A 23,919-nucleotide genomic window follows, 5' to 3' on the forward strand; every position below is an offset into this window, starting at 1 on the left:
AATGCTGCCACATTTAATATTTACTTTTAGTACAACCTGAGCCCTGTAGTCCTTCAAGATGTGGTTTGGTTTTTTTTTTTTGGTTTTTTTTTTTATAATGGAGAGAATGAGATTATAACAGAGTAGAGCTGAGAACTGGATTGAATTAGCTGAGTGCTTGAGGGTGGGGAAAGGGGGAGAAAGCTTTACTGGGGAGCCTTGAAATGGAAAAAAAATTGTGTTAACAGCCCTGCTGGGATGGGATTTGTGTGACAACCAAGGCTAAGGGGGAAATCAGGGGGGCTTCAAAGTCCAAAATGTCAGAACAACCCGAGAGGTGGGTTCATCCCTCCCTGCAGCTCGGGGCTGAGCTTTACAGGGAGGGAGAATTTTGTCCCAAGTCACCAGGGGAACTTGCAGGAGGATGATGGCACTGCTGAGAGAGAGCCAAGGTGGAGGTAGAGTTGCCATCCTTCCCAAAAAAGCAACACATGACGACCAAATTATAGTGAGGCTGATCTTGTGTTTAAACGAGTGACTGTCATTGCAGCATCCAGAAAGGGAAGATTTTAGGACATGGCTGTCAGAGGGGATGGGTTAATTTGCTTTAAGGTAAGGCCAACATCAAGGAGAAAGAGTGGAAAGCAGCTCTGTAATTGCTCAGGTATTGATTAACTGCAACTGCAGGGACATTTTTTAATTACTTGTAATTTTGTGGCAGAAAGCAAGTTACCCAACAGGTGGGGTTTATGTGCCAAACCTGCCTGTGTTCCACCAACAGAAAGAGAAGGAAAATTACTCAGTAAAGCAGTTAAATACGTGAGGTCTCACTAGCTCCAGCCTCACGTGTTCCTCTTCCCAGGGTTTGGGCAGTCAGGGGGATTTTTCTTTTAATTTTTAATTTTTTTAATTTAGAAGACCTCATTATATTAAGCTACGTTTCCCTGCTGGAAGGAGCTCGGAGCTGCCAGTTCATCAGAAAGCAAATTGGAGGGCAAGTTTCCTGCTGCCACAGAGCAGGGGGAAGATTTCCTGAGCATCCACACTCAAACTGCAGAAACCTCTAAGCCGGCGCTTCCCAAAACCTTAAAAAAAAACACCCCAAACTCCCAGAAGAACCCAGCAGTCCAAAGCACTCCTGATGGCTCAGGATTGCCCCAGGAACATCGCTGTCAGCAGCATCCAGGCAGGGAGGGAAAGGATCTGCAGCATTTCTGCATGCAGGGACAGCAGCAGGGCTCAGGCACCCATCATCCTCCCACAGGGACAGGGATGGCCCCATCCTTTATCCCAAAAGCATCCTTTATCTCAAAAACATCAGTAGAAACCCCTCAATTACAGAAAATAGATATGCTGAGACTGCCAGCATTCATCAGCCAAGGATATTGCTTTTTTTTCCCCCCCTTTTTCTAATGATTCCCAACCCCTGTCAGGCTGCTGCCTCCTCTCCCCCCAGACCCCAAAATGGATGAAAAGCTGAGAAAAGAGCCGGGTCCAGATTGGGGAATAGTTACCCTAAAAGCCACAATGCATGGGGTGGGGATGGGGCTGTCAAGCTGGGGGTGATTTTCTAAGTCAGGGGAGGGTCCCAAAGCAGAAAGAAAATTGGGGATGCAACATTGCAGCTGGAGCTGTGCTGGAGAGAGTCTGAAATTCAGCTCTTTCATTGCCAGAATCCTGCTCTGCAATGTGGGAACCTGCAGAGAGTCTGCACGTCTGCAAGCTGAGTCCTGCCAAAGCAAAGCTCTGAAAGCTCCTGAGGCCAGGCAGCAGCAGAGGGATGGGGAAGAACCCCTGGGAATAGAAATTCTTCTGGAAAAAAAGGGCTCTCTGCAAAGCTGAGCCTGCTCAGGGGCTGCTGTGTCCCGGATCCGAGCACTTCCCTGGGTGATGGAGCAGCTGGAGGAGACACAGGAGCCCCCAGCACAGGGCAGAGCCATGGTCAGCACTGGGTGGTTGTTTCCCAGGGATGGGCAGGATCAGACATCAGGAACACCAGCAGCTGCCATCTGTCCCCATGTCTCCTGAGCACATCAGAGAATTACTCCGTGGTGTTACAGCATGCCAGATTTTTGGATGCTAAATAAGACGTGTGGGGAGAGCTGCTGCTCCTCCCTCCTCCCCCCCTTTGCTGGGAATTACATTTGTTTTTTGCAGAGGGACTGCAAGTGCTTGAGCTTTCCATGGCTGGATCTGAGCAAAATAATTCCTAGTGGTTTGGAAATCACAGCCTCTGCCTGCTACAGCTGTCAGTGGGGCTGCTCCAGGCTGGTGCTGGCTGCTTGGATTTTTCAGCTCAGTTTTTAGACCCCTTTGACAGGCCTTGTGCACAGGTTCCTCCAGCAAAACCCCCGGGTGATTCCAAAGGAAGAGCTGGCTGGCTTTGATTTACTGGAAATCACCTCAAGTGTGAACGCTGAAGTTTTAAAAGTGCACCAAGGGGGATTTGGTGCCTGTGGGAATCACTCAGGGTGTTTCTCTGGCATTGGGTGGCCCAGAATTAAAAAGCTGTCAAAACCACTGGGGTGCTAAGCCTGGATAATTGCTGTGTGCAATTAAAAGCCAAGTTGCCAGAGGAAACACACCCAGAGGATGGAAAGCCCTAGGGAAACGCCACTTATGGTTCTCACCACGGTTCTGCAAAGGCCACGTCCCAGTCCTGCCCCTCACCCCCAGCATCTCCCCCCTGCCCCAAACCTGGAGCAAAGCAACCCAGAGCACCAAGTGGAAGTGCAAACCCCCCGTGGTTGGGGCTAGAAGCAGAGCAGAGTGTGACAACATGAGCATGTCCTCCACCCTCCTCAGAGACCTTCCAAGGACCCCCCCAGCCCCTCCTGGGGCCTCCGTGCAGGGCAGAGCATCCTCCCGGCGATGCTGGGGGTGGCTCTTGGAGAGAGGCAGAGCCTGGAGGGGGTGGATGAGGGTTGTTCCATGCAGTCCTGCTCAAACCACCTCCCCTCCACCACGGGAATGACGTCGGGGGTGATGGATGTGACATGCCTCGGACACGCACCCCGTGGCTCACCTGAGCTGGTGGTAAAGGTTATGTAGGGGTGCTCGCTGGGGTTAGACCATATGGGGAACACCCACAGCTTGTACATCATCCCCGGGGTCAGATCCGCCAGCTGCACAGAGGAAGGGGTCTGAGCTTTGACAGGGATAGATTTCTCTGTCTTGTTACCTGAGAAACAGAAACCGCAGATCAAACCCAGCCCGGGGAGGCTCCGGGAGATTTCCCGTGGCCCTGGTGGCTGCCGAGCAGGAAAAACGTGGGGTGATGGGCAAGGAGTTCTCCAAGGCCTGGGTGGTACTCAGAGAGGGTGGGAGGAAACCAGTGGTGCAGGAATATATGGGGAAGGGTTTGCTGCAGCCCTGCTTGCTCTACTGGAAAAAGATCCTGGTTGCTATTAGGTCTCTCCCTACTTTTAAGACCTGACAGGTCCTTTATCTGCCCAGCCTCAGGTCTGGGGAGTTGGGTTTTTTTGTTTTTTTTTTACTGTAAGTCTGAATTTGCCTGGTCTCACTCAGCTAGGTCAGAAGTTGGTAAAGGAGTGGATCCTGGTGATTTTAGGGAGTGTTATCCCTGCAGCAGCTCTGCTGGTAGGTCAGGGATGCTCTGGATGCATCCACCTGCATTATCCACCCTATGGATCTGCTGATCCCACCTGGCATGTTGCTGCTTTTTGGGGGGGACACAGAGCTCCAGCCCTTTATCTCCAGGAGGGATGCTCGTGGGCTGCTTCCTCTCAGGTGCTATTAAAAGCTGATTTGTTCCTTGCACTGTGCCAGGAGTCGTTTGCTGAGTGCTGAGCACGAAACCAGAGAATTCTGAGCAGGCTGGGGCAGGGCTTTGGTGTGGGGCTTTGGAGAGGGGCAGATCCCAGTGCTATGGGGTGGGGGCTTTGGCTTTAAGGCCAAAAGCATTCTGCTCACTTCCAGTGCCACCAGAAAGGGAGGTGGAGGCAGGACTGGAATTTCCTCTCTCTTTTTTTCCTCTTGGGGTTATCCCAAAGGATTCTGCTGCTCCTGCAGCCCAGGCTGAGCACATGGAGCATCACCTGGGCTGGGGAAAATCCAGGGCTGGCAGGAGGTGGGAGCTGGGTTAAGGTCTGGAAAGTTGATGCAGACCCTGAATTATGGAAAGCAGTTAAAAAGGGGAGGGAAGGCTGAGCTTAGCCCAGCCCTGCAGGCTGCAGAGTGAGACCAGGCTCTGGCTGAGCATCCGAAATTGTTTCAAGGAGAAAGCAAGGTCATCTCTTAAGCCACGCTGTAAATGGCAGAAGTGGTTTGCTGGGCATGATTATTTTAAATGCAGATTTAAGACTGGCACAGCAGATAAGGTGAGGGCTGAAATGGCTGGGAAATAAAGGCAGAGATAAGCAGTAGTCATCACTGCCTATCTACAAATAAAGAAAATAAATCAACCAACAACACGTAAACATCTTTCTAAGCAAGTGCTAAAACCAGAGACACTGTCTTTTGAGTTCCCAGCCTAAGCAGGCAGCCTTACAATGCTTAGAGATAACAATATCCTATATGAGGGGAGATTTGGGGTCATAGATGATTCTGCCAACTCCAGGTTTGAGAACCTTCAAAGGTATTTACAACTGCTCTCCAATTTGAGTAAGTTTCATTTGTTTTTCCTAAAGTTTGGTTGTTTCTGTTTCTATATATATATATATTTAAGGCTTTTTCCCTGGTGAGCAGGTAGAGCCCAGCTCAATGACCACTTCCCAAACGAAGAGCTTGGCTCATCCCTTGCTGCAAGGAGAGGGAATCACTGTGAAACACCAAGCTCAGCTCTAAGGAGCCATGACCATGACCTCCCTTTTCCTCCACACATCCAGAGAGCATCATCCCCCACACAGAGCAATTCCCCCAGACTGAGGAACTGTTGGAAGCAGAGGAGCTGGCAGGATCTCTACTGGCATCACCACCCTATAGAGTCCCCACGCGATCTGATGCTTACTGGTGATATACTTAACCACAAAGTCAGTTCCTGCAGAGTAATTGTGGCTCCAGGTGATGTTTGCCCAGTTACTATTAGCCATAGCTCTTAAGTCCCATATGGATGATCCATTGGTGGCTGGTGGACAGGTTAGAAGAGGAGTTAGTATTTTGGGTTACACATGAATGAGCCCTCAGCTAGCACCTGGCGTTGGGAAAAAAACCTTACAAAAATCACCCCTGAAGTTCATGCTTTTGGGTTCAAGCTACAAGCATGCCTGAAGACATCTTTGTTCCCTTCAACATCCTTAACTTGGAATATTTGGAGGGGAAATTTGGTAGAAGAAGCTCTTTGCTTCTAAGTCTAGCTGCACTCAGGGTGTCCCTGGAGTCTGTGGCACATCCCTGAGGATTCTGGTCAGCAGGGAAACCTCCTGCCTCGAATGATGCCCAAACAGAGGTGGGAGAAGGACTCCCTGCCAGGGCTGAGGAGGAAAGACTGGGAGGGAATATTGTCACATTACTGGGGCTGGAAACAGCCAGTGGGGCAATGAAGTCACTCGTTTCTGATTTTGAAGTTAAGCTTTGTCGACGTTGCTTTGGAGAGTGGATGAACTTCCCTTCTAGTGAGGCAGAGCTAAGCCACTGCTTATGTGTGTGTTCAAGTTACACCTTGCCTTGGTTGTTATTATTTCCTTCAGGGTGTAGCTCAGGTCTTGATTTTAAAAAAACCCCACAGATTTATCACTGGAGGAGGCCAGCCACCTGGCTTTTAGGGGAACTGGAAGGCCCTGGGGTCAGGGAGGTGACCTCAAATCCCTGGCACCACCCCAACCTCTGCTGCCCCAGGGCTGCCCTGTCCACCCCTGTTAGGGCTCAGCCTCTCCCCTGCTGTCCCCAGGCTGCTTGGGGACACGTGGGGTTCCTCTTGCTCTGTGGCAGCACGTGCCTCACCTCTTAATTGCCTCTTTTTAATTAGCCAAGTTTTTTCCCCTGCAGTCACTTCCTGGTGACTGTGCAGTGGCAGCGATCCCATTTCTTACTAAAACCTCTGATTAAATCCTCCTGAGCCAAAACCTCTGGATTTCCAGCACCAGTTCTGGAGCTGGTTTGGGTCTGGCAGCACAGATCCCTCTCTCTGCCCTTCCCAGCTCTGCCTGGGTCCCTCTGGCTGGGGAGCTGTGAGGTGCCACGTGCTGGAACAGAAATCAATGTTTTCTCTGGATCTTTAATGAGCAAATCTGTGCAGAGCAGGGAGTGTGCTGCAGGTTGGCAAATCTGGTTTAGTGCCCAGTACCAGCTGGAGGCTGGGCCTCCCAGCACAGGTTTTTGGTGGGTTTTTTAAATGCAAGAATATAAAGGAAGGGGTCTGAACTGCTGTGGTCTGATTCCTCGGATTAAAACAGGTGTCAGCTTTGATATTCAGAGAATATAGAATTGTATGTTCACTGCTGTTATCTCCTTTCCCTCTTTATGAAGAGTTAAGAAGGATTTCTGTAGCTTTTGCATTTCATTTTTAGTGTGTCTTCTGCACCTATGTAACTGAATGTTTGTGTTCCCTTTTACTATTGATTTATTTTGCAGTACCCTGAATAGAACTCCCCGTAGCTATTTATTAACTGGAGATACCATTATAGCAGCACTTTTAAAACCAAGGCTCACAGAGATACATCTCTCCAGCCATCAATAAAACACCCAGAAAGCAGAGAACCTAAAGCAGGGTGTGCTCACCCCATTCCAGCTGATTGCACAGCAACTTTACCTTGCCCTGACAAATCCCCACGTGCAGTCAGTGACCCCTTTCCCCTGCTCTGGGCTCAGCCTGGTTACAGCAGCACAACCCAAAAGGCAATGCTGACACTACCAAAGCTGACAGCTCTCTGGGCTAAGGGCTGATGGGCTAAATCTGAAGTGACATTTTCTATAATAGTAACAGAACCCTTGCTCAGTGGCAGCAAGAGACAAGAGAACACTTTTTAGAGAGCTTTTGGAGGGTCTTCCACCTCCTTCCCCAACACCGGGGCTAATTCAGCATCCTGACACCCTGTGGCATCCCTCAGGGTGGGACCCCCCAAAAAGTGCCAGAAGCCCCTCGATTCCTGAGCTTGTGCCACCTTGCAAAGCCATCCCCAGACTAAGCAATGCCTCAAGTTTTCCCCCTTCCCATTATCACTCCTTGCTCTGAGCAAGCTGCAGGGAAGGTCCCGGCGGGGTTAGGAAGGGGTTAGAGAGGAAAAGGAAAGCTCAGTACCCAACTCCTGCTTTGTGGTGGCTGCTGGAGCCCTCTCTGGAGCTGCTGTGGTGCTGGCGACGGTGGTGGCAGCTGTGGTGGTGATGGTGGTGGTGGTGGTGGTAGGAGGAGGAGGAGTAGTGTCGGTAGTTGTGGTAGTAGTAGTGTCGGTGGTGGTAGTAGTAGTAGTAGTAGTAGTAGTAGTAGTAGTAGTAGTAGTAGTGGTGGTGGTGTCGGTGGTGGTTGGGGCTGTTGTAGTACTGGTTAGATCAACTGTAGTTGGAGGCAACTCAGTGGCAGCTGGGAGAGGGAAACACTTGGCTTTTTAGAGAAGGTGCTGGTGGCCCCTCGGGGCTTCCATTCCCCAACCCCAAGGGCTGGATGCTGAGGCAGAGGAGGGGAAGCAGAGCAGCACGGGGAGGGAGGCAGCAAAAACCAGCAGGACACACCAGGCTGAACCACCCTTCCCTTCCCCATCTACGTGCAGGGATGGGAGTGATGCTGGGGGGTGAGGAGGGGGCAGCAAGCGGGGGGCTGACCCCAGCAAGCACCTCCCAAGCACCCAGGGCTGGTCCCTGTCCCAATGACCTGCTTCTCTTCTGCCTTGAGGATGGGCAGGGTGGGCTGTGCTCCCCCCAGCCCCTGCCCAGAACTGAGCTGAGAGCACCCCAGGCTCCCTGCAATCAGAAATGGGATTTCTCTCTTAAGGAAATGAAATAATCTTGTTGGTCAGGAGCCAGGCAAGCCACAATTCCATTCATTCAGCAGCCCCTGGACTACACCTCCAGCATTTTTGAGCTGCAGCTTTTCCCTCCTGCCTTGTCCCCCCTCTGCTGCCCACGGGCTGGTGATGAGCAACCTGGATTTTAGCTCCTGGATGGTGCTTTGCCACCACTGCCCCTCACAAATTTACATTTAAATTAAGCCAAACCCTGAGCTCTCCAGGAGGAAAGTTGGAGCAATTGGTTTCCTAAATTGCCCCAGTGCCCATCTCACCTCATCAGCCTCATCTCTGCTGGGCTGAGCAGAGGGGTAAATGTGCACCTTAACCCCCCCCTGCAGCATGGCTGGAGGGTCCTGAGCATCCTCAAAGGTGGGAGAAGGGAATTGGCTTGGACCTGAGAACCTGCCAGCAGAAAATGCAGCAGAAATGCTGCTCAATCTGCTGAAGGTGCAAGAGGGGGTTTGTGTTAAATTGTAGTTACTCATTGCTCCTGCAAATCGAGGGATTATAAATCCCCCTGTTAGGCAAATGGAATGAGCTCTATAAAATATCACCCCCAAAGGAGAACCACTCCAGGAAAGTACTTTAAAAAGCATCCCCTGGACCAAACCAGGGCTTGCTTTTTTTTTTTTTTTTTTTTTTTTTCCCCACCAAATCCCTCCCCTAAAACCTCAGCCCTCCCCGAGATCCCAAAGCAGGGAAGAGCAGGAGGTCCCTCAGGCCGGGTCCCTACCGAGCGCAGCTGCAAGGAAAGCAGAGTTACCAGCACGTCCCCAAAAACCCCAATTCTGTCCCCAAACCCCTCCCGAGGTGTCCCCTCCTCCCTGGTCCCCCCGCAGCATCGCAGCCACCTTCATGCAGCAGTGCAGCCCCCCAAGGAAAGCACCGGGACTGGGGATGGGGGTGGGGACAGGGAGGGGACAGGGGACACAGGGCTTTGTCCTCAGTGGTTTGGAGCATAACAAAGCCCTGAGCAGCAGGAAAAGGCTGCCAGGAGGTTTTGCTGCTCTGCATTTCATCCAGCCGGGTCCTGTTTGAGGGCTTGGCAATAAGTTCCAAAAGCTTTGTTTGGGTTGAGAAGGATTCAAACTCCAGCTTTGCTGATTCTGAGCGGGTTTTTTTGGGGGGGAGGTTAAGGGATTGATGTCACGAGGTTAATGTCACCTGAACCCGATTAAGCCGCAGCTCCTCATGAACACACCCAAAAAAACACCCCGGACACCCTGGGAGCTCCTGCAGCCTCAGCACTTCCCCTGTCAATCCATAAGGAAAACGGGACCCAAAAAAGGCACAAAGGAACTCGCTGAAAGGCAGGAGCAGGCAGACAACCTCCTACAACCCACTACAACCTCCTACAATCCCCTACAACCTCCTACAACCCCCTACAACCTCCTACAACCTCCTACCACCCCCTACAAACTCCTACAGCCTTCTACAACCCCCTCCACCCTCCTACAATCCCCTACAACCCCCTACAACCTCCTACAACCCCCTCCACCCTCCTACAATCCCCTACAACCTCCTACAACCCCCTACAACCTCCTACAACCCCCTAAAACCTCCTATAGCCTCTTACAATCCCCTACAACCTCCTACAACCCCCTACAACCTCCTACAGCCTTCTACAACCCCCTCCACCCTCCTACAATCCTCTACAACCTCCTACAACCTCCTACAACCCTCTACAACCTCCTACAGCCTCCTACAGCCTCCCCAGCTCTGTCTCTGCACCCTGCCTCTCCTACACAGCACCTTTGAGGACATCCACATCACCCAGCTCTGCTGGGAGGGCTTTAGGAGGCACTGAGCTCCTCCAGACCCTCGATGGGAAGAGAGAATCCAGGATAAGTCCAAGCTTCCCTGTCCATCCTGTAGGGAACAATCCCTGAGTGTCACAGGCAGAGCCACACACAGGCAACCAAAGGGATTCACAGCTCTGAGCTGGGCTGCTCAGCTCCAGCTGATGCTGGGCAGGATTTACCCCTCCTGCCTCCAGCAGAACCAGTTCCTGAGAGCAGGGCTGTGGGATTGCAGCAGAATAAAACCAGTTTGCTCCCAAGCAGGTCCCTGTGTCAGAGCAAGCAGGGGGTGTTGGATAAAAAGAATCAGGTTAAAAAGTGGGATGAGGTGAGTGTGGGGAGCAGAGGATGGGCAGTACCCTGCTGTGGGATGGGGGATGAGTCCTCAGCTGCCCCAGACCCAAAGGCCCAACCTCATTTGTGTCTGAATAAGAAATGTATGAACGGGGAAAAGCTCAGCTGGGAGATCTGGGGAAGAGGAGATAAGGGGCATCTCCTATGCTTTGCAATCCCTCCCCTAATGAGAGCTGGTGACAATCTGGGGGGAGATAAAAGCTGAAGAAAAGGGCTCCCTGCCATAGGGCAGCAGCAGGGAGCAGCCCTGCACCCTCCCTGGGGTGCTCGGGGTCTCCAGGTGCTGCCCAGCAACCCAGGGCTGGTTAAGGAGTGACAAATCACTGCTCCCAGCAGGCAAAAAGGGGTCAGAGAAGCTGGAGAGCCAGGCTGGCACGTCCAGAAAGCTAATTCCAAAAAATCCACACATCCTTCTACACCCGGGGGTGCAGTAGTTCAGCAGGTAAAACCTTTCAGAGCTTTGCCAAGGAACTCAATTTATTTCTCTGCATCCCCACGGGGAGATTCACCCAAGGGCTTTGACAGCAGTTGCCTCAAGTTTGGGGTAGGAGACCCAGCATTTGGGTGACGGGGGAACAAAAACTCCCCTCCCAGAAAGCAGAAGAAGGCACAGAGAAGGGGCTGCCCCTTTCCCACCCTACAACCCAGCATGGAATAAACCCCAGGCTTGAAACCACCCCAAGTGCACCCCAGAAACCTGGAGGAGAAGCCAAGAGCAGCAATTCCTGTTCTCCCCTCCCCACCTCTCCCAGTAGCCAGGCTTCCTGGAACCATCCTAAAGAGCCTTCAGCTCATTAAGAGGCCCCAGCTTTGCAAGGCAGAGATTGCTTTTTTTTTTTTTTTTTTCTGTCTGCAAGATGCATTATCCTTTGGGGTAATGGAGGGGCAGGGTGGGGAGGAGATGGGCTGGGATAATGGACAGGGGCTGCAGCAATTAATAAGCTCAGTAAGGAGATGATGCTGGCAGCAGGCTGGATGCTCCTGGCTGCAGCTTGTTTCCTATCAGCAGGAAAAAGGAGCCCAAACTTCCAAGGAAAAAAACCAAAAAACCCACCCCAAAAAACTCTGTCAGGTTCAGGTTAGAAAAGAGGAAGAAACAGCAAAGCAAGAAGGGGATATTTAAAAGGGGGACTCTTAAAAGAGGGACTCAAGTCCTGCTCGGAGGAGTGGAGCAGCTCAGGGAGAAGCTGCACAGGTTTTGGTTTTGTTTTGTTTTTTTTTTTTTAAAGTACAGGAAACATTACACATCCATACTGCTCTTTAATTATTTAAACCTGCTTTTAATGTGTTGTTAGGCTGTAGTCACAGCTTTCCCTTGGGTGTGTCTACAAAATAATTAGGCTTGGAGAAATTAGATGAATTTTTCATGAATTTTGATGATTAGCCAAATACATTTTCAGAGCTTTTTTTTTTTTTTGTTCTCTATCTTCTCGCCCTCTCACAGTTTTTAGCAACAGAAGGAAATTGCAAAGTCTTGATGGTAAAGATAAAGTGTTCCAAATCTGATAGCTCTAAGAAATTCAAGAATAGAAAAGAGCAATTGAGCAGCCTCTAAAAGAGAAGGGTCAGCAGTTCTCTCTGTTTCTGCTGCTGTCCCTTTCTAAAATGAACAATAGGATCTTTCTCCTCCAATTCCTATTTATGGGGAGACAAGAAGGGAACAGAGAAAAGTCAATGTTTTTTCCTTGAAGTCTAAGACCAACACTCTTTGTGGTCCCTAACGAAGTTTTGCCATACACGGGGAGAGTAGGGGATCCAGTTTTGACTGCATTTTTTTTTCCCTCATTCATGGCATAAATGGAAGCCCTTTTTAAATGTCCCCTCTTTTCCCAGATCCCCTCTCCCTTTGTCCATGGCTGGCTTAAGAAAAGCAAAGTCTTTCCTAAGGGAAAGTCCCTGCAGTCCACTTGGATTCCCTCAAGCTGGGCCAGTTTCTCACACACACACAACCCAGCCATGACCCCCTGTGTGTAAGGTTACCCCTGGAACTTTTGGTTTTAGTGGCAGCAGCCCACGACAAAGAGTTTTACTGCAGTTTAAGGCAATTTTCACTGTGAACCCATAAAAATCTACAAAATCTGGATCAGAGCTGAACTTCCAAGAAAGGCCAAGCAGCGTTTCATGTGAGCCCCGAACTTGGGAAGAGAAAGAGCATCTCAGGACCTCTTGAATTGTCTCAGAGGTCCCATAGATACCCTGGGTCCTACCAAGAAGTTACATCCAGCTCAAGAGGAAGACAAAGATGTGTGCTGGATCCTACACTGCCTTGATTTCTCTTGCAGAAGCCTCTGGCCCAGCGAGGAAGCTGAGGATGTGGCTGAGTTATCGACCTTACTGACCCTGAGACATCTTCCAGCTCTGCCATAACTTGTCCCTTTACTATTTCTCCTAGCAGGAGATAAAGCAATAAGAGGCCTGGGGGGAGCAGAGGGATCTGTTCTTGTAGAATTAGCTTTAAAAGGCAAATAATTCATCTGGCTTCCAGTGGTGTAAGAAACTATGCCTGAAGTGATGATGCTCAAAGGATAAAGAGATCACGTTGTGCTTCTCAGAGTTCAGCAATATCCACTGCAAGAAGAAAAGGACTTTAGGAAGGTGATCCTGCTCCACAAGAAAAATCCAGATTCTTGTGGTTAAAGTAAACCCTGGCTGAAGTAAAGGCTGCAGCAGCAAAGCAGCTCTCCCAGACAGAGGACAGAGATCCTCCCAGCCCAAAGGTTACATCTCTGGTCAGTGTCCCACCACCCAAAGCTGACCAACAGCAGACCAATCTGTTACCCCCTTTTTATTATTTTTTTTTAAAGAAAATACACCAAGAAAAAGACTGGCATCTATTCAGAAAGGGGAAAAAAACCACCTACAAAATAATATTGGGTAGAGAGGAATCAGTGCAACAAAATTATAGGAGAAAGATCTCTGATGTAGGAAGGAAAGCAAAACCTACAGGTGCAGAGAGCAGTTCCTGCACTTGTATCCCTTGGGAAGAGCCTTCCCTAAGAAGCTGCTCCTCTTTGGGAAGCCCTGGGGCTGTGTCCAGCCAAGGCAAAGCACAACCTCTTACAGAGCCCTTGGGGGCTACAACTCCAGACCCAAAGCTTTCCTGCAGCAGTCAGGGTGCATTTGGGCTGGCACTGCCTCCAGCCCCCCCTGAGTATGGGCATGGGCTGGTCCCACAGCCCAATTATTGGCTCAAAGGTGGGGAATGATAAAAAAACAAACCAAAAAACAGCTTTTGTAAGAGGTGGGTGTCCTGTGGACAACCAGAAGTTGTGTTTGTGCTTTGCAGGGCTGACCCTGGGCAACTGAGGATCTGGTTTTCCTTGGGAGGAGGTGAAGATGCTGCCCCCTGGGTTACAAGAAAAGGTTTTTCTCTGCTTCCACGATGCTGTAGAAATTGGAGGGCAAAGCCAGCAATAGCCTCACATGCAGACATGCACAGCGGGGCCACCAACAGTGTCCTTAACCCTTTCAATGGGTGCCTGGGAACAAAAGGATTCTCCTCTAAAAAAGCCCCGAGAGCCACGGGGAGCTGGTGGTGATGGCCAAGGGGAAGAGCAGCAATACAAGAGCTCCTTGGGTGTGAAAATGCAGCTTAAATCCTGCAGGACAGAGCAGAGGGAGGGCTGGCACAGGGGCTGCATTTTGCTGGGCAGGGATGACGAGGCTTAAAAGGGCTTCGTGCAGACCAGGGATTAAAGAAATCCTCATTAAGAGACCAACTTGAGTCTCATTTTTGCCTTTCCAGTCTGGGGCAGGTGGGTTTGGCCATCAGGAGGCAGCTGGGAAGCTGTCCAACCCCTTGCAGAGTGATTTTAATCTTTGCAGACCCCTTCCTGGCAGAGCCCACCCTCTCCCTCCTGCTTGGGGGGCTTCCTGGGATTTTTGTGTGTCCAATTCAGCTTCCTGAGCCCTCACCTTCCCATTGAAAGGGTTAATGGGGTGCATGCTTAGGTGCCAGAGAGCCAGCAGTGCCCCGTGGCTGTTACCTCCTCCGGTGGGTACGGTACCTGGGCTCGGAGTGGCTTCAGAGGGCAGCGCCAGGGAGGGGAGGGAGGGGAGACAGGAGGAGAGAAAGGAAGAGAAAAAAAGAGAGGAATACAGAGATACATCAAACAACCAGAAGACACCAACAAAGAGACTCGGGACCAGAGGGTTGAGAGGGAGGGAGTAAAGGAATAAACAGCCCAGCCCCTTCCTGTGCCTCTGGAGAGAGCCCAGGGACTGCCCTGGGGTGATGGAGATGGGCAGACAAACAGCAGCCCTGCAGCAGAGGGGCCATGGGGTGCCTTGAGCAAGGTGCTTGTGTCTAAGCTGGGTTTTGATGCTCTGAATTTCACCTTTGGGGTTTTTTTTCCTAGGGTACTTCTAAGCTCAGAGCTCTTCCTGCCTCGCGTGGGTTGGAGACCATGGTGCAGAGCACCAGGGAGATGTGGTTTATCTAAACCTCAGGATGAAGGAGGCTGGCAAGCAGAAACCAACCTCTGAATGCATGAATGGGTTTCATTTTCTTAATCTGTTGCCTTTTTTTTTTTTTTTCTTTTTTTTTTTCCTTTTTTTTTTTTCCCTTTTTTTTTGTTTTTTTTTTCATTCCAAAACTCATCTTTTGTGCAGCTTTCCAGCAGGTCCCTTCAGAGCAAAGGGGAATGTAGAGCTATTATTGTACTTCCTTGCCTGTCACTCACCTGGGCCATGTTGTTCTGAGCACAACCTTTCCCATGGTTTGTCCCTGCAGATGGGGATTTGGCTCCTTCATTTTTCTCCCTGCTCGACAGCCAAGGCTTTGTCCTTTGAGTGGCTGCAGCTCATCCCTTCAACAGGGGCAGGTGGGGGGCATTGGGTGACACTGCCCACCCCCACCCCACCCCAGGGACCCTTACCTTGTCCCACTGCCATACTCTATAGCTGCTCTGCCCTGCTACAAATCAGTTCAGCAAGATAAAGGTGGTTCTGGCTAGGATTTACCTGTGCTCTCCTAACAGTGGCTGCTCTTCATATACAGAAATCCATAAAGCAAAGGTCTGTGCAACAACCAGAAATATGATCAGCACCCAGGAGCTTCAGTCTCATCCCTGTCCTCTGAGAGTTCATTCAGCAAAGCTCCTTTTCCAGGCAGTGCCATGCCCCCTCTTGTGTTTGCCAGGGAATAATTTTTCTTATTTTTTTTTTTTCCATGCCATCTGCAGCCCCAGCTCCCATCCCAGCAATTAGTGGAGCTGGACCCCACCTAAAGAGGTGTCAGGAAGCATTTCATTTCCACTGGGTCATCAGCAGAAATTACTTTTCCTACTCTCAGCCATTAGCTGGGGAGGGGGAGCTGGAGGAAAGGAGACCAAACCTCCATTAAATCAGAGCTCTAACCAAATCATGGGCCTTTTAGCAAGCACTAAAGAAAGGGAAGAGCCACTTTTGTCTCCCTGAGTTCCCTCGGGGCTCCTGAACTTTCACTTAGTTTGATGAATGTCCCACAATGGGAATTTTTATCTTATTAGGAGCCTGGGAGTTGGAGCTTTGCTTTGGAGGGTCAGGTCAGCTGCTGGTGATGGGGAAGGGGCACAGCCTGGGGGGTGTAGCTGCTGCATCCCCTTGGAGCCATGTGAAAAATCACCCACATCTGCCCCTGATTTCCCTCCAAGAGGAGCAGATTAGAGCCTCAACTTCTGCAAGAGGAGAGCAGGATGCTCCAGGGGCATCCGAAGAACCCTGATGGGGTCTTGCTGGGCTGAGGGGCTCAGCAAGATTCTTTCACCTCTTTAGCATTTCTGATGCAGCATTTGGGTCTGGTTAGTCATCTGTCTGTCTGATTATCTATCTATCTATCTATCTATCTATCTATTTACCTACCTATTTCTTTATCTGTCCATCCATCCCTCTCTGCAGTAGGCAGCAGCTCTGCACCAGTTACCAGCTTGTTCCTGTTGCTCTATGGACCACCTGGTTCCCCAAGCTGCAGTTTTTGGCTGCTCCATGGCCCATCACCCCCACAACCTCCCAGCAAAGGCAAGAAGCTGTTCCTGCTCCACATACCTTCATTGAGCAAGGCTGGGGACTCCTCCACCAAGGTTTCTCCTTCTCCCACCTGGGTCCGGGCACGCAGGAAGAAGCGGTAACGGGAGATGGGGTCTGTCCTCTGCAGGGTGAACTTGGTCTGGTTGGGGGAGAAGTTCTCCACCAGGGTTCGGCCCGTTTTGGATCCATTAACTGGGGAGGAAAGGCAGGTCGTGGTGGCTTCAGCCTTGGTTCAGAAGGATGGGTGCTACCTACCTCACCCCAGGACCAGCCCTGCGGTCAGAGGGGGGTCAGGAGTGCTCAGAGCTCCAGCTGCTGCTAAATACCCTGTGTCTGGGGCACTTGGGACATTTGAGGATGGAGAAGTGGCCAAGGATGGGCACAAAATAAGGGCCAGGGGCTTAGAGAAGGCTGTGCTGCCCCAGGCATCGTGCTGGGCTCTGCACTCTGGGCAGCATCTCTCACACCTTGTGCTCTAGTGAGCTTGGAAACTGCTCAGACTGAGCTTAAAGAACTTCCTAAATCAGAGCTCAAGCTTCTTGCCCTTCAGGGGTTGAGTCTGGAGAAGTGCTGAGCACCCACGACCCTCCCTGGTTAACTGCAGCAGGTCCCAGCACCTCTCCAGGACTCCTCTCCAGCATCCCAGTCCTCAGCCCCTTCCCCCAAGCTCTCTGTGTCCAGAGAGTCCCCATTCCCTTACCCAGGGGTTCCTGTGCTAGGTGAGGAGGTAATTAGCAGCAAGGGAAATATTTAATGACTTATTATCTCTAAGAAAATAATCCGTGGAACGTACAGGCTTGATATCTAAGGCTGTATCCTGTGAGGACTCCGTTGGGATGCTCTGGCTGATCCCACTCCAGATTGATGCTTTCCAGATTTGGCTGTCGGATTCTTAAATACCTGGGGGAGCTGGGCACTTGGGAGGAGGATGGGAGCAGGGAGGAGAGGGAAAGAAGAAAAAAAAAAAACAAAAAACACAGAAGGTAACATACCTCACCATACTGTATGCGTGGCAGGCTGACTGGTAGACTCAAGACACTCAGAAATCCACAGATAAAACACACACACTGAAGGTCAGGAACAAGAACCTCTGCCAGAAACCATGCACCAGCCCAGACTTTTCAGCAGGATGAGTGCAGGGAGCAGAACCCAGAGCAGCTCTGCATGCAGCCCAACCCCTGCAGCATCCTGCCCCTATAGCACTGGTTGTGTCCCACTGCCCCCCAGCACCCCACAGCCACCACGTGGAGCTGGGACCCAGCTCAGGTCCCACTTCTCTCCACTCTCCACATATTTTCCAGGTCTTTTTTGCAGTTCCCCAGCCAGCCCAACATTTACAGCTCATCTGTTCATCTGCTGGAGTGGTGAGGAATAGTTTAGCAGCTGCCTTACTGCAAAGCAGCTTTGTGTTGTTTGATGTTTGGAGACCTGGAAGCTGGGGCACAAACAGAGAGGTCCTTACCCCGAGGAATGGCTGCTTTTATGACTGCTTTTTCAAAGCTACTAAAGGAAGGAAAGCATTTTACACTGTTGAATTAAATTTTACTCCTGGTTTACTCCTAATTGCAGTGACTTGACTGTGGGAAGAACTTGGCTCTCCGAGCTGGGAGATGAATGATTTATAGATTTTTTATTTTTTTTTTTAAATAGAAGTTTTATAAAATATCATGAACTCTGCCGAGCACCAATATATGGTCAATAAAATCACTTAGTGGTTCAGGGGAAATCAAACCAGCAGTTTGCTTGTGACAAGAGTGAGTATCATCTGCTGCAACTGCTCCAATCAGTGCCACCCATATGCACTATAGTGACCCCAAAGGCATAAAGCTACCCCAATGTATACAGCCAACCCTAATCCACACAGGGATCCCAAATCCATACAGCCATCCCAAATCCATTCAGGAATCCCAAATCCATACAGAGATCCCAAATCCATACAGCCATCCCAAATCCATTCAGGAATCCCAAATCCATACAGAGATCCCAAATCCCTACAGAGGTCCCAAAACCCTATAGAGATCCCAAAACCCTACAGAGATCCCAAATCTATACAGAGATCCCAAATCCCTACAGAGATCCCAAATCCATACAGCCACCCCAGCAGTTAAATCAAAATGCACCTGAGTGCAATTCCACCCTGCTGGGACAGAATCCTTTCTTTCAAACAAGTTTAATTCTAGCTGGTCAACTGAAAATCCATAGAAAAAAAATGGAAACAGCATCCAAGAAAACGTAAGGGAGGCAAGAGGCAGGGCTGAGAGATGCTGGGTTTGTACAGCAGGAATTAGGAGGAAGAAAAGAAGAAGAGCCTGGAGTATTTTGTGGCAGTTGAGAGAGGATTTGTTTCCAGCCTCTATTGTTTCCTCTCCTTGTGTTTTTCCAACATTCTGTGCCAAACCCATCAGGGCTACAGAGAGATTCACTGCCAGCACAAAAAGTTATTGGTGTGCCCATAAATAGCTCCTGTGACAGCCAGAAAATGAAACCCTCAAGTTCATCCTTGACACCAGTTCTTTAAAGAGAAGAACCAGGGGCTCTTGCCTGAAAAGCCTGACAGGGGCAGTGGTGACAGAACAGAAGGACTCACGAGATGAAGCCATTCCCTCTCCTTTCACCCCAGCAGCACAGGGAGGTGCAGGGACATTTGGGGGCAGGGGTGCTCTGCAAACATTTCTCATGCTCAGCCAAAGAGCTCCGTGTCCAAAGCACCCAAAGGGGACTTCCAGCTTGAGGAGACAGTGCCAGGAGGTGGCTTTAGGTGTGGAGGTGTCACCTGCCCTGCAGTGACTGAGCACAGGGACAGTGATGCTGTGGAGAAGGTGGTGACCAGGGCACAGGGTGGTGCCAGGGGACAGGGATGCTGTCCACAGAGTGGTGACCAAGGCACAGAGCGGGACAACGATGCTGTCCAGAAGATGCTGCCCAGGCTCAGGGTGTTGCCATGGGACAGTGGTGTTGTCCAGAAAATGGTGACCAAGGCAAAGGGTGTTGCCATGGGACAGGGATGCTGTGCAGAAAATGGTGACCAAGGCACAGAGTGGTGCCATGGGACAGGGATGCTGGGGAGAAGGTGGTGACCAAGGCACAGAGTGGTGCCAGGGGACAGAAGATGCTGCCCAAGCTCAGGGTGGTGCCATGGCACAGTGATGGGGAGAAGGTGGTGACCAAGGCACAAGTTGGTGCCAGGGGACACTGATGCTGTCCAGAAAGTGGTGACCAAGGCACAGGGTATTGCCATGGGACAGGGATGCTGTGCAGAAGATGCTGCCCAGGCTCAGGGTGTTGCCATGGGACAGGGATGCTGGGGAGAAGGTGGTGACCAAGGCACAGGGTGGTGCCAGGGGACAGTGATGCTGTCCAGAAAATGGTGACCAAGGCACAAGGTGGTGCCATGGGACAGAAGATGCTGCCCAGGCTCAGGGTGGTGCCATGGCACAGTGATGGGGAGAAGGTGGTGACCAAGGCACAAGGTTGTGTCAGGGGACACTGATGCTGTCCAGAAAATGGTGACCAAGGCACAAGTTGGTGCCAGGGGACAGTGATGCTGTCCAAAAAGTGGTGACCAAGGCACAGGGTGGTGCCATGGGACAGGGATGCTGGGGAGAAGGTGGTGATCAAGGCACAAGGTGGTGCCAGGGGACAGAAGATGCTGCCCAAACTCAGGGTGGTGCCAGGGGACACTGATGCTGTCCAGAAAATGGTGACCAAGGCACAGGGTGGTGCCAGGGGACACTGCTGCTGTCCAGAAAATGGTGACCAAGGCACAGGGTGGTGCCAGGGGACACTGCTGCTGTGCTGAAGATGCTGCCCAAGCTCAGCCAAACACATCCCAAGCTCATCCCTTAACACAGCTCCTGGTCCTCTCCGCAGAGCTGAACCACCCCAAGCTCTCTGGGCACAAGGGATGGGTGCTGGCACAGCCCCCCCAGGGAACCTACCTCCTTCTGGGGTGGGGAACTCCTTGACTTCACTGCGTGGACCATCTCCTCTCCCGTTGGTTACAACCATTTCCAGCTTGTAGTTGCTGTAAGGAAACAGCCGGGACACTATGCCCCGGTTTCGGTCTCCAGGAAAACTCACAAACTGCCGTTTTTTGGAGACCCACAGGTTCTTCAGCAAACTACTGTCTCTCCAGAAATAAGCCTTCAAGAAACATGCATGGCAAGTGAAGCTTTTCCCACTTCAGGGCAATTGGTTTGGTTGTTCTGTTGCTTTTTTTTTTTTGTGTTTCAAGTTTTTTTTTTTCATGAACACAGCAGAGCAGCAAAACTTTGCCAAAGAGCAGCTCTCTGCTGCAGATGGTTTTTGGTTTTTAGAGCCATTAATGAAGCTCCACATCCCCCCCACACCCCTCCCCAGCCCCAGGCAGGTCAGTTGTGTTACCCGAGGAAAAGGCTGAGCATGGATGGGGTTAAGTGTTTACTGAAGGTCACAGAGCAAAACCAGCTAAGCTCAGCCTAAAAAGAGCTTTTTCTGGCTCCTGAGCTGAGGAATTAAGTGACTCTTCCTTCCTACCTGTGTTAGTGCCACGTACAAGGAAAAGTGGGATGAGTCCAGGCACAAAGGAAAGTCTGGGCTTGGGAAGTCTCCTCCATTTGAGGCCCTGACTGTAAATCTTATTTCACAGAGAAATAAGATTCCTTCAGAAGACAGGCCAAGGATGGAAAAAAAAAAGAGGAAGCAGTACCCAGGGAAGTTTGCTTTATGCCCAGGGGATTGCTGGGTTTGAAATGCTGGAATTCTTTACAGGACATGGTTTGGGGAACAACTTAAACCTCATAGAGGGGGCTTTGTGCAGACATCGGATTGTTTGGAACAGGGTCTGGCTTCTGTGTTTTACCTTAGCAGTAAATATTCAACCTTAAAAGAGAAATCAAAGAAAAACAGAGGAGGATCCATGCTGTCTTTAGTTGCCAGTTAGTAGGAACCGATGGGTTTAGGAGGCTTTGCAGGGGTTGGTGTTCAGTAAAAGATGATGTGGGCACTTTGGGGATGACACAAAACCCAGGCTTGGTTGTCCCTAGTCGAGGTCACTGTCCCCAGAGCCAGCCCATGGGCTCCTGGGCAGCTCTAGAACCAGGAGAAACCTCTCTGCACGGCAGGAGCACCCCAAGTCCTTCTCTGGGTGCACAGCTCTGCTCACTTTGTCCCAGCACCCCAAATCCTGCAGCCAGGCAGAGGGTGATGCCAGCCCAGCACCCAGCCCTGAGGAGCCACGGGAGCTTTTCCCAGCCCCATTTGGGCACCACCAAGAGCAAACCAGAAACCTTTCATTTCTGGTGCTGCTCCAGAGCTGAGAGCTCAGCCTCCCCCATGGGCTGCACCCAAGGGTGGGACAAGGATCCTGCTGGCCAGAGGTGACTTTTCTGTCATCCCCGGGGCCACCTGGGCTAGTGAGGAGGTTAGCTGTGTTATTAGTCAGCCCCGAAGAGATTTGGCTTTGCTCACTCTGTACTCCTTGAGCTGTCCCTGGATGGTGTCCAGGTGCACCCGGGTCCAGGTCAGAGCTATGGCAGTGCTGTTTATAATTCTGATCCCAACATCCGTAGGAGCAGCCTTGGGATCTGAGCAGGCAGGGATATAAAGCAGAGTGTACATCAGGCACCTGGGGGTACCCTGGAGGGTGGACAGATGGACAGACAGACACCCCTCCTGCCCCCCTCTTGCCCTGGGTTTCCCATCACTGCAAACCTGGGGAGCAGCTGCACCCCGGGCACTGCCAGCAGTGCTGTCAAGGGCATAAATCCTCTCCTTTTCTCCCTCTTTAAATCCTCCCTGAGAATTTCCAAGCTGGGTGAGAGAAAACAGGAGGGACAGCCACCTCTCAGCTCCCTCCTTAGGAGGAGCAGACCCCAAGCAGAGAGCAAAGCATCACTTACCTCCATCCCCCTCCCCTGCTCCCTGCCGTGTGCATCCTTAAAAAGTTATTTATCAAGCATTACTTCCATAGGAAAGAGGACAAAAAAAACCCCAAAACCAACCCTATATCTCACTCAACCAGCCACCATGAGAATAATAATGACCCTGCAGAGTCCCTGCAGGCTGCTGAGAGCTGAGCTGGGCAGGGAGGAAGGGTCTGGGTGGCACAGACCCTGCTGCCAGCACATCCAGCACATCCCCCTGCACCTGCCTGGGCACCAGGATTTACAAACCCACCTCCTGGTTCCACAAATCCTCATCCCAACCTGGCCAGAACCTGCTGGTGATCCAGTTTGGTTTTATACCTCCTCTTTATAGCTTACCTGCTTGGATGCAGAGATCTGCAGGTGTTTGTGAAGTAATTCAGACAGGACGGGGCAGGGACTGGGGGTTTTTGTTTGGTTTGGGGTTATTTTTACCTTGTCCCACCCCTCAGGATAAAAGGCAAGAACCCATTTGAGTCTGGGATGTGATAGGGGAGCATTGGTCCCCCTGATTTCCCTTCCTGTAAAGCACACTTGTGCAGGCTCATTCACATCCTCCCCAAACTCCAAATTATTATTGCACAAGTTTTTCACTGAAACTAAAAAAAAAAAAAATAATAAAAGCCATCCTGGTAGTGCAGAGGAACTCACAGAAATGAAAAATGAAGCTGTTGGCAGCAAACCACATAATCCTGAGAGGGGAAGGAGAATCACAGCTCAGAGATTTGATGCTAGAGGTGCAAAAGGTGACCCCAGTAGCTCAGAAAGAAGGTGATAAGAGTTAAGGTAAGTAAATACACATCCAGGAGGATGTTTCAAGATAAGCTGAGCCCAGGGTGTGTTGCAAAGAGGAGCCCAAGCTGGGGTCTTATGAGAGAGGCACAAGAATCCAGCCCAGGATGAACCAAGGTCCTTTTGGCCATTCATAACACCCCTCATCTGAGTGGAACTCAGTGCTCCTCCAAAAAATTCCCTGTTATTATAAATATTCCTGTTCTTATTTCCTATTATTATCTATTGGGATAGAGCCAGAGCTCATCTGAAGTGAAACCTGAGTATCTTCACAGTGGTCACAGAGCTTTAGGGACCTCTAAACCTCTGCAGGCAGAGCCCAGAGCAGAACGGAATGGCCCAAACTCTTCCTTTTTTTTTTTTTTCAGTGCCTGGAACTGGATTTTTGTGCCCAACCCAGCAGTGCTACCAACACGTCCCAGGGCAGAGGTGCCAACCCACTGACCTTGGGTGGGATCCTTGCCCTTCTGGACCATTTAGGCTGAGGAAATACTCACAATCTTCCCCGGAATAGCCAATGTAGGTGTCAGGCTCTGGTGCTCGACCAAAGTCGTTCTCTGCCTGCACTTTGATCTCGTAGGGGACGTAGATGGGGGTGTTCCACACCACGTGTCTGGGGACCTTCACTGTCTCATTGTACCAACTCCCACGGGGGTCCCTTCGCCTCCACCTCACGATGTACCTGAGGTTGGGGCCGTAAGCTTGAGTTGCATTCAGAGGCTTGAATGGAGCAAAACAGAAAGAAAAAAGAGGAAAAGGAGCTGTATTTCTCTGCTCCGGAGCTCTACGAAGCTCTGCTCAGCACCTGGGGTTTATTTCATGCTTCATCAGCAAATCTCAAAGGTCAAATATTTTGGGAATAAAGGGGGAGACATCCCCAGTCCTTGCCCCTTGGCAGGACCAAGATCCATATCCTTATATTCCAGCCCACACTGCAATCCCCAACCTCCTTGCAGATCCTGGCTTAGCAGGGGATGACACCTGCTGGTCCAGGAGGAAAAGCCAGAGCTGGTCCCTCAGCCCTATTAAGGAATCAGACTCAGCATCTTCCTTAACCCATGACCCAGCATCTGTTCTTTGACTTCCTTGTAACTTATTTTTAAAACAGACCTTTTTCTAGGCACTAAACACGGCCTCTCTTGTAGCAGCATCCCCTGCTTTTTATTTCCTTTATGATCACAAAGT

The 23,919-nt window shown here is 50.8% G+C and overlaps 1 protein-coding gene across 22 annotated transcripts in view; it reads right to left on the reverse strand.

The window, feature by feature from the left end:
• The window catches only part of NFASC (neurofascin), an 88,375-nt gene that overhangs the window by 12,812 nt on the left and 51,644 nt on the right, over positions 1 to 23,919 (reverse strand). For 7 of the 22 annotated variants that reach the window (XM_071768288.1, XM_071768289.1, XM_071768285.1 and 4 more), the window contains 9 exons: positions 23,232 to 23,454; positions 21,488 to 21,603; positions 19,978 to 20,182; positions 16,833 to 16,955; positions 16,058 to 16,231; positions 14,041 to 14,055; positions 7,178 to 7,456; positions 4,949 to 5,065; positions 3,005 to 3,160 (listed from right to left, as the gene is read on the reverse strand). In XM_071768288.1, coding sequence (XP_071624389.1) covers positions 3,005 to 3,160; positions 4,949 to 5,065; positions 7,178 to 7,456; positions 14,041 to 14,055; positions 16,058 to 16,231; positions 16,833 to 16,955; positions 19,978 to 20,182; positions 21,488 to 21,603; positions 23,232 to 23,454 — 1,408 coding nt within the window. The remainder of the gene's footprint in view (positions 1 to 3,004; positions 3,161 to 4,948; positions 5,066 to 7,177; positions 7,457 to 14,040; positions 14,056 to 16,057; positions 16,232 to 16,832; positions 16,956 to 19,977; positions 20,183 to 21,487; positions 21,604 to 23,231; positions 23,455 to 23,919) is intronic. The other 15 variants (XM_071768300.1, XM_071768304.1, XM_071768302.1 and 12 more) reach the window with 9 other exon arrangements.

This window comes from Heliangelus exortis, chromosome 25 (genome assembly GCF_036169615.1).
Source record: "Heliangelus exortis chromosome 25, bHelExo1.hap1, whole genome shotgun sequence".
NCBI lineage: Eukaryota > Metazoa > Chordata > Aves > Apodiformes > Trochilidae > Heliangelus > Heliangelus exortis.